Source organism: Chenopodium quinoa, unplaced genomic scaffold, assembly GCF_001683475.1.
Source record: "Chenopodium quinoa cultivar QQ74 unplaced genomic scaffold, ASM168347v1, whole genome shotgun sequence".
Classification (NCBI taxonomy): Eukaryota; Viridiplantae; Streptophyta; class Magnoliopsida; order Caryophyllales; family Amaranthaceae; genus Chenopodium; species Chenopodium quinoa.
The window spans coordinates 1828718-1843719 of NW_018744813.1; the positions used below are offsets into that span (position 1 = coordinate 1828718).

At 38.8% G+C, this 15002-nt stretch overlaps 1 protein-coding gene across 1 annotated transcript; it reads left to right on the forward strand.

Annotated features, from left to right (window-relative positions):
• The first annotated feature begins 5355 nt into the window (after nucleotides 1-5355).
• On the forward strand, nucleotides 5356-6012 carry LOC110704045 (uncharacterized mitochondrial protein AtMg01250-like). Its single transcript, XM_021881833.1, has one exon. The coding sequence runs from the start codon at nucleotides 5356-5358 to the stop codon at nucleotides 6010-6012; it is 657 nt and encodes a 218-aa protein (XP_021737525.1).
• Nucleotides 6013-15002: the final 8990 nt, after the last annotated feature.

Consider the following 15002-nt stretch of genomic DNA (forward strand, 5'->3'; position numbering starts at 1 on the left):
CAAGTATGCGGTAGGTCAAGGGTCGAACCCAAAAGAATGAGTAGGAACTATGCTATAGTCTAATATCAAGATAAATTGAAGTATATCAATGGTTGAGGTTGTAACTAGAATATTAAGAAGATAGACAAATCAAAGAATTCAATCAATATGCTAAACACTAGGGATATAGGTTCCACATGCAAGCTCAATTATTATGCTAATTGATAGATCGCTTAATTGATTCAAGCATTACAAGGGACAAACAATAGTTGCAATCAAAGGGATTCAAAGGCCATCTCTTATAAGCAAAGATAGGGTTCACTATGAATGGCTAACAAGAAGAATCACAATCAAATTCAATCAATTAAAGCAATTCTCAAATCAAGGGTTCATGTCATTGAAATTTGCAATGCAATCTATATTAATCTTATAGGTTGATCACTCCTAGTCTAATTAATCACATGCACAACTATGTCAACCAATTTAATTGCAACAATTCAATCAATCTATGATCATCAACTAGCAAAAATCATCAATCAAGCATGCTTCCCCTTCTCCCTAGCAACTATCCACTCACTAATCATGGTGAAATTGAAAGACAAAACAAATTCAATCACAAACATATTCATTTCATGCTAAATCAAAAGGAAAATCAATCAATCAACAAATTCTCAAAACTAAATAAAAATCCAAATCAAACATTCAAGCATAAAAGAAAATTGCAATTGAAGTAAATTCAAATGAAAGAAATCTTACAAACTTTCATTGATAATGAAGAAGAAATCCAAACTTGATTGAAGCAATGTTGTAATATAAGTCACATCCAAGAATTCCAATCTCTACTTTCTCTCTAACTTCTCTAGTTTCTCTCTCTAAAAACTAAGCAAATGAAATATTATCTATAAGTTGGCCTTAAAAAGGATTTACAAGAGTATTTGTAGACAAAGAAGAAAAACTGATCGGTCGCTCCCTCTCCAAGAATATCCCGCGGGTGAGGAGAAATGGGTACGGAACCCATAACTATCTCCGCGGGCAATCTGGGCAAGACCCGCGCCCACGAGTACCGTAGCCTGTGCCTGCGGCGAAGACACCTGCGCCCGCGGCTAAGGGCGCGACAGATGCCCTGTTCCGGTCAGGGGGCTAGACTGCGGCTAGGGCACGGTGAGTTCTTGCCAAAAATCATCAACTTGATGCACTTTATCCGCACCCGCGGCCCTTAGGACCCGCGCCCGCGGCAATGAGTAAATGTAGAGCGCCCTCTTCGTGCCCTCTCCGTGCCCTCTCCAAGGAGCTTGATTTTTCTTAACTTAGCTCTTTTTGCTCTTCTTGATTCCTTTGCAAAGACAACTCCTCAAGCACCTACAAAAGTAACCAAAGAGAGAAAATAGAAGAGTAAAAGAGAAATATAAATGGGAAACACGAAGAAAACCACATAAAGGAAAGTAAAACACGAAGAAAGAAGAAATAGAGAAACTAAAGGATAAAAGACCAAAATGATAAAACAAAACCATGAAAAAATAGGGTGAAAACATCCTAAAAGACTACCCTATGAGTGCCATAAATGAAACTCATCAAATTCCCCCAAGCTAGACTTTTTCTCGTCTTGAGCAAAACAAAAGCTAAAAAGGAATAAGGAGGGTTTATTTAGAAAAGAAAAAGAGAGAAGAAGAATATACACTAAGACTCACTAAGGTAGGAATCACTGTTGTTTTTAGCTACAACAAGCCCTTTAAACCCGAAAGTCGCCTATGAGGACAAGTGAGGTCTCGTAAGGGTTTCCTAAGAGCTTAACCCACAACTTTTTGAAATAAAATGAGGCAAAATCATTTAAAAAGAATAGAAGGTGAAACAAAAATTCAAACAAATAACAAAAATAGGTTTGACTTTGCGTTGACTTTTCTCTCTTCTTTTTCCTCCCATGGCGATTTGAGTTTGCTGGTTTTCCTTCAGCTTAGTTGAGTCTTAATGGCGAAGAAGAAGAGGCAATCTACTCCTAAACCTTTAAATAACTTGAATCACCCTTCCAAATCTTCTTTATCTTTGTTCAATGATGGTGTTAATCGATTGAATGTTTCTATGTTTTCTGGATCTGCTTCAATTCCAGAAGTTGATGAGGACCCTGATGAACTTGTCACTCCACCTTCTCATTTGAGTCGATTCTCAACTGAGAAGATTACTAGAGCTGAGCTTAAAGCTCTTGAGGATTTTCATGGCCGATTGATCAAAGCTAATAAAACAGTACCCCAATCTACTGTTCCATTGGATTTCAGAGCTACCCCTTCTGGTTTTAATGCAGGCAGTGCTTCGAAGGATGATTCTAAGATGGATGAATGTAATCCTGTCCTCAATTTTGGATCAGTTCCTCGAATCCCAAACACAACAGTGCCTAGGGTTTCCGAACGTACTATTCCATTGATTTTTGTGCTCGATTATGCTCCAATTGCTGACCCGATTACTCTTGAGAATGATGAGGTGCCTCCTCAATCTGATACTATTCCTGCTGCTAAGCCAGGGTCTGATAAGCTCACAGCTAAGGGCTCTTCCCTCTCTTTTGTAGCTCCTGTGCTCAAAGATGGCAAGTCTATTGACATATTACAACAAGCTGAAATTAATGAAGGTAATCTCAAGTTGAAGAATTATGTACTTTTTTATATAATAGGTTATTATCTTACTATTGCTCTGTTCATAGATATATTGCTGAGAATTGGAGTGTTGTAGCTAAACATGATGTGTTTTGCCATGATGATGGCTACTTTCTGATTAAAATGCAAAACTCTAATGATATGAATGTTGTTCTTAGTGTTAGTCCACATATGTTCTTTGGTAAGGCAACTACTGTTCAGCCTTGGTCTGAGAAATTTGACTTTCATACTGAGTTTTTGAGAATTGTTCCTATATGGGTTAAGTTACCTAACTTACCTTTGAATTGCTGGGGTGTGGACACTTTGAGCAAACTGGGAAGTGTCTTAGGAGTTCCTTTATGTGCCAATGAATGTACTTCAAAACAGTTGAGGGTCTCTTTTGCTAGATTGCTCATTGAAGTTGATGTAACCAAGGCTTTGTCAAAGACTATCTGGTTTGAGAGTCCAGATGGTGTTTTGATTGAACAAAAAGTTGTTTTTGAATGGACACCCCCCTTTTGTAGCAAATGTAACAAAGTGGGCCATGACTATACTATTCCTAGGAAGATTCAGCCTCAAAAGAAGCAGGTGGCTTCTAAGGAGCAGCCTAAGCAGCAAGCAAAGGTTTGGGTTGCTAAGCCCCAACCTGCCACTGTTCCTGCACCTGAACCTAGTGTGCCTGAATCTGGGGGTAATGGTTCTGTTCATAGTGCTGGTGTTTTCACTCCTGCCCCAACTACTTTGCAAGCTAATTCTGATGATGATTGGAGAGTGGTGGGAAGGAAACATAGAAGTCATAGTAATCCTCCTGTCTTTACTAATGTTCCTAATTCTAATACCTATGTTGCTCTGATTAAGGATGGTGATGGTGCTAGAGATCTTGTTCCTGTCGGGGGGTGATGGTAATCCCCCTCTGGGGTCATGATTATCATATCATGGAATATCAGGGGTCTTAATGATCCCTACAAAGTAGTTTCTGTTAAGAAACTGCTAGCTGAACAGTTTGTGGATGTTATTGGTATCATGGATACTAAGGTTAAATGTGATAAGAGTGTTAATATTTAGAAGAAATTTGGACCTGCTTGGTCTTGGTTTTGTAACTACTCATCTTCACATAGGGGTAGACTCTGGGTTGGCTGGTTGCATGACAAGGTTAATCTCTTAGTCCTCTCCTCTCATGAGCAGTTCATTCATGTCAAATTAGCTCTAAAGATCTTCAGCATCAGATTTTTTGTACCTTTCTGTATGGCTTGCATTCTATTCATGACAGGTTACCTCTTTGGGATGGTATTTCTAGTCTTGGAGCTGTTTCTGGGCCTTGGATTATTATTGGTGACTTTAATTCTGTTCTCAATTCTTAAGATAGAATTAATGGTAATGCTGTCACTGATTATGAGGTTAATCATTTCAGAAGTTTTGTTGACAATCTTGATCTTTGTGAAATCACGAGCAAAGGTTCTTTCTACTCTTGGTCTAATAAGGGCCATGGTGCTACTCTACAGGAGGCTAGTGAATCAGGCTTGGTTGAACAAGTATGCTCATGTTGAATCCATCTATCTTCCTCCCCTTCTTTCTGATCATAATCCTCTATTGGTTGAAGTGTGTAGATTTGTTCCTGCTAAGGGGAGACCTTTTAGGTTTCTCAATTGCCTAGCTGATCATGTTGTTTTTTGTTCTATTGTGGAAAACAGCTGGCATAGTGTTACAGATTCTTCTGCTATGGTTACTATTTGGCAGAATTTAAAAACTGTGAAAAAGAACCTGAAAGATTTGAACCCTAAGTATTTTGCTAATGTTGATGAGAAAGTTGATGTGGCTCTTGCCTCTTTGAAAGCTATTCAAGACCAGCTTGCTGTGGACTATTCTAATTCTGACCTTCATGTTAAAGAGGCTGAAGCTGTAAATATGGTGAAGCATTGGATGTATATCCAGGAGTCCATTTATAAGCAAAAATCTAGGGTTGATTGGATTAAGCTGGGGGACTCTAGTTCTCACTACTTCTTTTCTGTTATGAAGCACAGGCAAGGTAGAAATAGAATTGATTCTATCTTCACTGAGGATGATGTCCTTTTGAAAGATCCTGTGCTTATTGAAAATGAGATTGTGGGATTTTACAAAGGACTCCTTGGTTCTAGTGCTAGTTCTCTGCCTGTTGTTGACTTGGCCACTATTAGGAGAGGTTCTCAACTTAGTTCTGGCTCCATTGACATTTTGACTGCTGTTGTTACTACTTCTGAGATTGATAATGCTCTAGCTCAGATTTGAGATGAGAAGGCGCCTGGGATTGATGGTTTCAATGTTGTTTTCTTCAAAAAGGCTTGGCCTATGATCAAAACTGATATTTATGCTGCTATCTTCTCTTTCTTTGAGACTGGTATCATTGTTAAGCAGTGGAATTGTACAACAATCACCTTAGTGCCTAAGGTTCAACATCCTTCTTATGTCAAAGAGTTTAGGCCTCTTGCTTGTTGTACCATGTTGTACAAGTTGATCTCTAAATTTCTCACAAACAGGATTTCTAAAGTGGTGGGGACAGTTATTAATGATGCTCAAGCTGGATTTATCCCGGGTAAGCACATTGGTGACAATATTCTTTTGGCTACTGAATTTATCAAAGGTTACTCTCATAAGTTTGTTTCTCCTAAGTACATGATCAAGATTGACTTGAGAAAGGCCTATGACTCTATTTAATGGCCCTTTTTGCAGACTGTTTTAGAAGAGCTTGGTTTTCCCTCATTCTGTTGTGAAGTGGATTATGACTTGTGTCTGTTCTATTTCTTACTCTGTGATGGTTAATGGTTTTCCTGTTAAGCCTTTTCCTGCAAAAAAGGGTCTTAGACAAGGAGATACTATGTCTCCTTTTCTCTTTTCTCTATGTATGGAGTACCTATCTAGGTGCCTTAAGGAAATGACTGGGAATCCTAATTTCAATTTTCATCCTAGATGTGAGAAATTAGGTATTACCCACATGATTTTTGCATATGATCTTCTCCTCTTCTCTAGGGCTGATTCCATCTCTATTCAGCTTCTCTTGCAGGCTTTCCAGAAATTCTCTTGTGCTTCTGGTCTGATGGCTAATTTAAGTAAGAGTGAGGTTTATTTTGGAGGCATCTCTGATTTTGATAAAGATCAGTTGCAAACTGCTCTTGGCATGAGTAGAGGTAGCTTGCCTTTTAGATATCTTGGGGTGCCTTTGTCTTTTAAAAAGCTTATTGTTGCTCAGTGTAGGCCTTTGGTTGAAAGGGTTACTACTAGGATTGGATGCTGGACTTCTAGAAACTTGTCTTATGATGGTAGGTTACAGCTTATCAAAAGTGTTCTCGTTGGTATTCAGGCTTATTGGGCTCAGATTTTCATCTTACCTAAGAAGATTCTTAGGGAAATTGAATCTAAGTTCAGGATTTTTCTTTAAACTGGGAAGAACACTTATGCAAAAAAGGCCCCTGTCTCCTGGCGTCATATGACTCTTCCTAAGGTGTGTGGTGGCTGGAATATTACCTCTCTTGGTGATTGGAATAAAGCTGCTATCTCTATGATTCTTTGGGATCTTGCTCATAAATCTAACAATATGTGGATGAAATGGGTGCATACCTATTATTTCAGCAATAGAAATATTTGGACTGCTACTATTCCCAAGAAATGCTTCTGGGTTTTGAAGAAAATCTAGACTTGCAGAGATATTATTGATGATATTGGTGGTTGGTCATCTATTATGAAATGGAAAATGAGTATTGCTAAACTTTATGCCCGGATTCGACCTCATGTAAAGTAGGGTGGAAAAGAATTGTTTGCTATAACCAAGCTGCTCCTAAGAGTATTTTCATTACTTGGTTAGCTTTGCATGATAAACTTCCCACTAAGGACATAATTGTTAAGTGGAATGCAAGTTGTGATCCTATTTGCTTTTTCTGCCAGAACTCTTGTGAAACTGTTTCTCACTTGTTCTTTTGTTGTCCTTACTCTAAGACTATTTGGGAACAGATTTTGAAGCTTCTTGATGTGAAAAAAATCAATTCAACCTTTTCACATTGAACAGCAATTGATAGTTAAGAATTGCAGGAAGTCTAGCAGCTAGGGAAGAGTATACTCCATGTGTTTTGCTGAGGCTATTTACAGTATATGGCTGCAAAGGAATAGTTTGATGTTTACAGGTGATTGTAAACCTGCAGAATCTGTTTTTAAAGACATTATTTTTCATGTTGCTGTTAGGTGCAATGGAGAAGACAAGAAGCTGCTTTTGCTTCACTGATTTTCTATTTTGTAGTAGTCTGATTTCAGATCTGCCAGGTTGCTGGTGCTATTCTGGTTTTCTGAAGTCTGCAGCAGCTTGGTTTTGTTGTTTCTGTTTGTTGCAGCTTGTTTGTTTTTGGGTGGCAGCTGGTTTTCAGGTCAGGTTGCTGTTGTTGCTCCCCTGGTTATAGCTCTGTGTCTGTTGTTCTGTCTGCAGTCTTCAGCAGCTTGGATTTCCTTAGTTGGCAGCTGAAGGTTTTGTTTTCTGGCAGCTGTTTTGTTTGTTTTGGGTGCTGATTTGGTTTTATCTTGCAGCTTTCAGTTTCTGTTCAGCTCTTTGTTTTATTTTGCTTGCTGTCTTTGTTGTTCTTGTCTGGTCCTTGCTCTCAGAACCCTTCCTAGAAGGTCGCTGTGAGTTCGAGTCCAGTAGGTGTCCTTTGGTCTCTCGAGCCCCCTTCCTAGAAGGTGGTTTGGGCAGATTATTGGACTTTTGGTGTTATGTGGCCTGTTTTGGTCTGTGGTGTTTGGTGTTTGTTACAACTTAGCTTTTTTTAAGTTTGTAACTCTCTCTATTTTTGGTAATAAAATATTATATTTACCCAAAAAAAAGAATTCAAACAAATAGCTCTTAATAAGGATTTTCACAAACGGTCAATTGCAAATGAATGAACACTTTTCTATATGAAATGTGTATGCATGCTTCAAGATATTTACGGTTGATTGAAACATAAGGTATGCTAAGCGTAGAGAACTAATGAGGCGCAATCCACTTTCATCCCAACCAATCTAACCGTGTTCTCCCTATGGCTTCAAATCTTCCCTTAGTAAGCGTCTCTATATTTCCTCGAAGGAACCGGAAAAAGAGTAAAATTTGAGGGTTTCTCGACATATTGACCTTGCATTCCTTTTCCTTAGGCTTTAACTCTTAATGCTCTCCCTCGGTATATGACTCAACAACTAGGTTAAAAGGACTTTCCCAAAGGTTGTAACGTAAGGGCAAAAGGTTAGGTGTAGGCTAAAATTTTAAAATTTGGTGGTACACCTAGGTTATGAAGCAAAGATTGGCCAAACCTCAACACCAACACCGAGAAGTCACCAAACAAAAACAAACTAACACCTCCAAGATTATTCAAAGCTATAACCATAAGCATATATGCAAAAAGCGTAAATGCTTCTCCCCCAAGCTAAAAGGAAGCATTGGCCTCAATTCTTGAAAAGGCAAAAGAAATTACATCAAAATATTTATGAATTTTCTCATTTTCACTTCTTTTTCTTTTTTTTTTTCTTTTTTTCTTTTCACTTCTTTCAAAGCAATTGCCCATGCCTATTTAACTTAGGACAAATTTTACAATTTTGCATTTGCTTTGTCCTTGCCTTTTTTATATAAGTTTGGAAGGCTTTTTCATTTATTCATTTTCCATTATTCACACAAATATCACAACATAATCTTGCTTTCAGGAGAACCAAATATCCAAACTCCTCCATCATAAACTCCAACAATAATGATCAATTTCTTCACATAAACCAAGAATGGAAACGAAAATGAAACAAAAGGCTCAAATGGTTAGCAAGAAGGCAAATGTAAACCCAATGAACTAAAAAAAAAAAAGAAGATTAACCTAGAAAAGAAAAATTATCACCCCGAAAAGATGTCTTTGTCCTTCCTAGTTGGTTCTGTCTCGTGTTTGGGAATTATGAGTCAAGATTAAAGATTAGGTATGAAAAGGTCAAGGATCCACGCCGCACAATCAAAAAATGATGAAGGCTTGAAAAAGAAAAATCCTCACACGGTTGTAGCGAAAATTTACTAAAGGTGTCAAATCCACCAAAGAAAGCAACTCCGTCTTACCACAAACAAAAAGAATCTGGCTTCAAGTCCCCAAAAGGTCTAAATCGCTACCTTAGCATACCCTATCCTAAATTCAACAACAAATACTCTCAAAGTATGCATACCGATAAAACATAGGAAAGCATACATTCAAAGGCAAAATTCCAAATTATAGAATGTCCAAAGATCAGAACTAAACAAGCAAGAAGAAAAAGAATAGCCTCAAAAATGTTTTTTTTTTTATTTTAAAGAAAGAAAATAACTAAAAATCAAAATAAAGAGAGAAAAGCACAAGAATGCAAGCAATCACAAGTAATACCCAATCGTCAAACAAGCGGTCATTTGACAACAACGCCAATGACCCCAAACACGCTAGGTTTTACAAGGAAAACATCCTCGAACCATTCAACTCATCCTAAAGCTAATCCTAATCTAAGAAACCAAGAAAAGAAAGGGAAGAGAAATAGAAAGATCTCACCAGGTGCTAAAGCTATGTTACATAAATAAAGGTGATAGAGCACCTTACGAATCGTCGAAATCCAAAGCATAAGCAATAGAGCAAGGGGAGAAATAAAGAACTATATACAAAGAAAATTGTTTGTAACTTCCAAATAAAAGCAAACAAAAGAAAACTTATTAAAAAACTATATACAAAAACCTAGAAAAACATCATCATCATCAATGGTGGAAATCCCAAAACATCATCATCAAAAGTAAGACAACATAACAGACAACATACCAACTGGACTAACAAAAGAAAAGCAAGAAAACCGACCAAAACCTTTTCAAACATATCCATGAAAGTCCAAGGTGCCTCCCCAAAACCTACCCTAAAACACCCTTTTCGACACCCCCCCTCACACAAAGGAAACTATAGGAGAGGTATCAAAAAGGGGTAAATAAAAAACCCAAGGGGGGCTAATGGCCACTAGGCCCAGCACCACCATCACCCGCATCCCCATCATAAGAGAAGCCCGATGGGGGGCCATAGGGATCCCAACCACCGGTGTAACCGAGTGGCCACCCATAATGACCTTTAAAAAGGTCAAGTTGGGATGCGGACAACTGGTCATAAGGCTCGGGTTGGATGCAAAGCTCGGGGTGAATGGGGTGAACATAGGGGTTTGGATCACCCCTATAGTCACTCCCCCCCCCCCGAAACCCGGTAGTCATAATGAACGGACTCTTCGGGGAAATTGCGCCTAGGCACATCGGGGTTTGAGACCCCTTGCCAATAAGGGTACATACGAAGGTTGTCACCACCCCAAGATGGCACGGGCCCTAGTTGGGCCAGCTCATAAGGGTAGTTAACCGGAGGAGTGACCTTCCCCCTTACGTACACTAGCATCGTATAAGGCGCTAGTTTGAAAAGCCAAGTTTTGGTTCTCGGCATACATACCTTGCATGCTTAATTGCATGCGCTCCATTTTCTCTCACATGGCCGTCATTTCCCTAAGATAGGGATCTTGTTGGTAGTCATGTTGTTGTCGATGTTTTCTTCAACCTCGATGTTGTTGAAAGAATTGTTATTGTTGTTGTTGTTGTTGTTGTTCCTCATCACCATCACCATCACCATCTTCATTTACATCCTCATCCTCCTCCATATCCACTACTACTTGCCCCCTATCCCTAATGGGAATCCAAACATTCCTAGCCTCCCTACTAATAGAAGTTGTGGTTGAGTTTGGAAGCAAGCAATAGTGCTCATTTCGCACTAACCAAGAATAAACATCGGCGTTCCTTGTACTAGTAATGAATCGTAAAGTGTTAAGTTGCTTCAAATTTGGTAACATGTCTTCACTCCCTCCAACCGGAGTGCAAGACCTCATGAACGCGTCTAGTTTGAAATGAGTTATTAAACTCTTCACCATTCTTCCACAAAATCCGACTTGGTGGCCATCCAAAGAACCATAATCTCTTCCCTTGAAAGCTTACCAAGATCTTGCTTGTTGAATACGGCATAACCAAGGGCCCTATGAAGAATCCTAAGGGCTGGGTGAATAATTTCACTATCAATTCAATTCTTGGAGTCAAAAGTTCTTTTATGGGCAATGGTTCTCCACCAAGTAACCTCATTGTAAGTAGCCGGGTTGAAAAGGAGTGGCTCTAAAATATCTACATGAGGGTTGAATCCAAGACCTTCATTGAATTTAAAGAGGGTTAAAGTGTGTTTGACATTGAACAATTGGAATGAAATGAGATAATCTGTATCCCCCACCCTATTATATTCAAATGTAGAGAAAAATTCAATGGTGGGTTCCAAGTATGTTATAGGAGAAGTTTGAACAAACTCAGTGAAACGGAGATTGTGGAGAAGGATTTGAAGGTCAGATTAAATTCCTAACTTGACCATGTCATCACGATGGTAATTTCTTGCTGGTCTAAACTTTCGGGATTTCATTTTATTATATGAGGGAGCTTGTTTAGACCGATTGTAAAATTTGAGAGGTGGAACAGGTGGAAGTGGGTTAGTTTCTTGAGGAGTGGGGTTGGGAGGAGATTTGCTTTGAGAAGATTGGCCATGAGAAGATTGGTCGGGAAATTGGTGAGAAATCTTCTTGCTACTCTTGGCTTTTCTCAACAAATCCATGATTACCAAATAAAAAACACCAAGTAGCTCAAAGGAATTCACACGAACAACTTCTCAACATTAATGCTACCATTAATACTCCACACAAATTCGCAACAACCCCCAATACTACAAAGTACCTGTTTCAAACAACAAAACAACCAAAATACAAACAACAACCAACAAAATTAACAATCAATATCAAAAGTAAACCCAATTTACTCAAAACAATTTCAAAATCACCAAACAATTAACCATAGTCATCATATGCATTCAAAACCAAGGTAAATCAAAATAAATGCACAAAATAATTAAAACTTGACAAAAATAGAGCATGGATTAGGATTATACCAAAGTTGTAGACACAAAGAAGCACAAGAACACCAAAATGGACTTAGCACCAAACAAGCTTGAAATTGCTTCAAAAACCCGAATTTTCTCGAAAAACAACGAGAAAAAAATTCCAAACTTAATGACAAGTAAGAGATTAAGGTGAAAATTTGAGTGAAATCAAGGAATTTGATGTGAAAATTATGAACTAGGGGTTAGGGTTTGAGAGGACGATGAGAGAGAAAGAGGGTAAAATATGAGTGAAAGAAAAAAAGAGAGGAGGGAGAACAAGAGAGCAACCGTGCATAATTAACCTCATCACGCCGCGCCCGCTCCCAAAATCGCCATGCCCGCGGGGAGTTCACAGACAGCCTGCGGCAAGTTCTTGGAAGATTTAGTTAAAAATTACCTTAATGAGGATCCGCGGGCTCTCCAGAAAGACGCACCCGCTCGAGCATCACCATATCCGCGGGTAGCCCGCGGCTACAAACTAATTGGTTTTCTACATTTTTGCCATATTAATGAGCCGCGCCCTCTCTATATCACCCGTGGCCTCTCTCCTTCACCTAGTAGTCCGCGGGGAAACCGCGGTGAGTTCCTGGTCGAAATATGCAAAATTTATCATTTTAAAACTCAAAACCCCCGCGGCCTCTCCATGTCCACGGGATGTCCTCTCCCTTGCATCATAGACTCTTCTTGTACTCTTCTCATCATTCACCCTAAATCCGTAGTTGATGATGGAAAGAAAACTACAAAACAAATCAAAAACAAGAAAAATAGTAAAAACAAAGACTAACAAACAAAAATAAAAGAGAGAAAAGAAAAGAGAAAAGAGGTTGAGAATCCGGGTTGCCTCCCGTAAGCGGTTTTGTTTATCGTCGTTAGCTCGACGATTACCACCCATTCAAGGTGGTTGTAGGAGAAGCAATGAATGAACAAAGCCAACAAAAGCATCATCGAAATACTTCATTAGACGATTGCCATTGGCCTTGAACGGAGAAGGAGAATCTTTCATTGAGACTTTTACAAAACCATTTAGAAAAACTCTCTTGGCCAAATTAGGACCGCTCCATCTTGATCCCTTGATGCTAAGGTGTGATAGAAGAGATTTGAGCTCAACCATAGGTACACCTTTACCTTCCTTCGAAGTGGCGGCTTGTAAAGCTTCTTGGCTTGAAATATTCATGCACATATGCTCATCCACTTCCTCAATGCCTCCATTTAGCAAATCCTCATACATTGTCGTTTCCTTGATAGCAGCACCTATTTTATCCTTGTTCAACAAGACATTCTCAATAGGATCATTAGAAGTGAGCAAGTTCTCATGCATGGAAGACACAACAAGATCAAGAGAATCAATCAACATGCAATTTTCTACATAAGAACATGGATACTTCATGCTTTCATTCAAGTCAAATTTAATGACCTCTTCTCCTACCTTGTCTGAAATTTTTGCACTCTTTTGACAAGGGAATAAACGCGTCGTCAATTGTCTATCCTTAGATCAAATACAATTTATTCAACCTAAACAAACCTAATACGAGTATAAGGCAAGCATAGGGGTCGAACCATAGGGAACGAATAAACACCACCAAATGTTATCGACAATTAAGCTAGTCCGGAATAAGAGATAACTAAACTATAGTCTAAAGATGCTAAAACAAGAAAAAAAACATTAAGGGAAATGGTTTAGGTATAGCATTCACTTGAACATAAACAAAGGCATAGAAATTGAATTAATTATGAACTAAACATGCTCGATTATCGAAGTAAAGAATCCAATCTAGCCGCCTTCCGGGGTCAATTAGCTTCTCCTAACATAGCCTCTATGTTTCCACATTAGAACCTTATACTAGGAGGTACTATTAAATAAGAATCGATAGTAATGAACCTTAACTAAGTTAACTTCCGTTCCTTGTTAGCAAAGATTCACCTTTAATCAACCAACAATGTGCACTTGCAAGAAGATTAAAGAATATCAAGCATATAAAGACATTAATCACAAATAAATCAATTCTAAACCCTAGAACATGCTCAAGATCCAACTACACCACAACCATCCCCTTAATGGGGAAATTACTCACTAATCATGCTAGAAACAAGATTAACTAACAAATAATCAAGAATAAACATGATTAACAAGCAATACCAACAACTACAATTATAATCAAAATAAAGCAAATAAAAATAGAGGAGAGAAAGTTAGAGATTCTCATTGATTGAATGTGAAAATCTACAAGCAAGATGATCAATCTTCCTCTTCAATATCCAAGCTCAACAATGGTAAAAGCCTTACTTTCTCTCTCTAAACTACTCTAATCCTACCCTAAACCTAGAGAGAGAAGCTCTCCTAAAACTAATTATAGAGTTGAATAAATGGTAATTGTTTTTCCTATCCTTTTTTAATTACCCCAAAAACGGGTATATATACCAAGCTAATAAAATAATAAGTAAATAAAAGAAAATAAAATAAAGTAAAAAGGAAAAATAAAATAAGAAACTACTTATAAAAATAAAAGAAAGAAATAAGAAAAGGGAAAAGAAAAGAAAGAAAAATAAATAAAAGAAAAAAATTAAAACAAAATCCCCCTAACAAAACCAATTAGACCCCAAAGTTCTTCTTCGACTTTTCTTGGCTGCTCAATTTCATCACCACTGCACACCATCATCACCGCACATCATCATCACAAATCGAAGATCAACCGCAATCACCAAGCTTCAATTGTTTGATCTCATTAATTATCACGCGCGAAGCTCGTGAAATGGTTCAATCGAACCATGGGTTGGTGTGGCCGAACTACGGGGTTGGTTCAGTCGAATCATGGGTGTGTTCAACCACACCTCTTCAAATTACAAAACCTTAAAAGTTTCTGACTCTTTTAGCACTTTGACCGAACTCCTCAACGGTTTGCTCGAACTCGATCAATTTGCGATTTACTCTGATTTTGGTGTGGATGTGCTAAGGTTTGGGCTGGTGGAGATGCAGCGCCGCTCTTTTGGTGGTGAGAGTGGTTGATTGCGGTGGTCTGGGTTGCAGCTCGTGTTGCTGTGGGGCTGCTCTGGTTTTGGTGGCGATTGAAGGCAGCAGCGGTGGCTAGTGCAGGTGCTATACCGGTGTAGCTGTTGTGGGATGGTTGGTGTGAGAGATGTTTGCGGGGTGTTGGTTGCATAGGAGCTAGAGTGGAATTGGTGGGTGATGGTGGTTCAGATGCGGTTAGTTGGAGATGGTTGTAATTGCGGTTATGCTTTAGTGTTGACGGGGTGGCTGTGACGGCTGCTGTAATGGTTTGTTGTTGTTCGGATTGGAACAGGGGAATTGCGTGGTTGTTGTTGTCTGGAATTGTTGGATGCGAATTGGAGCAGGGGAACGTAGTGGTTGATGGTGGAGGTTGGTGCAGCAAAGGTGAAGAAGAGTTGGAACAAGGGAGGCTGTTTTAGTGTGGTG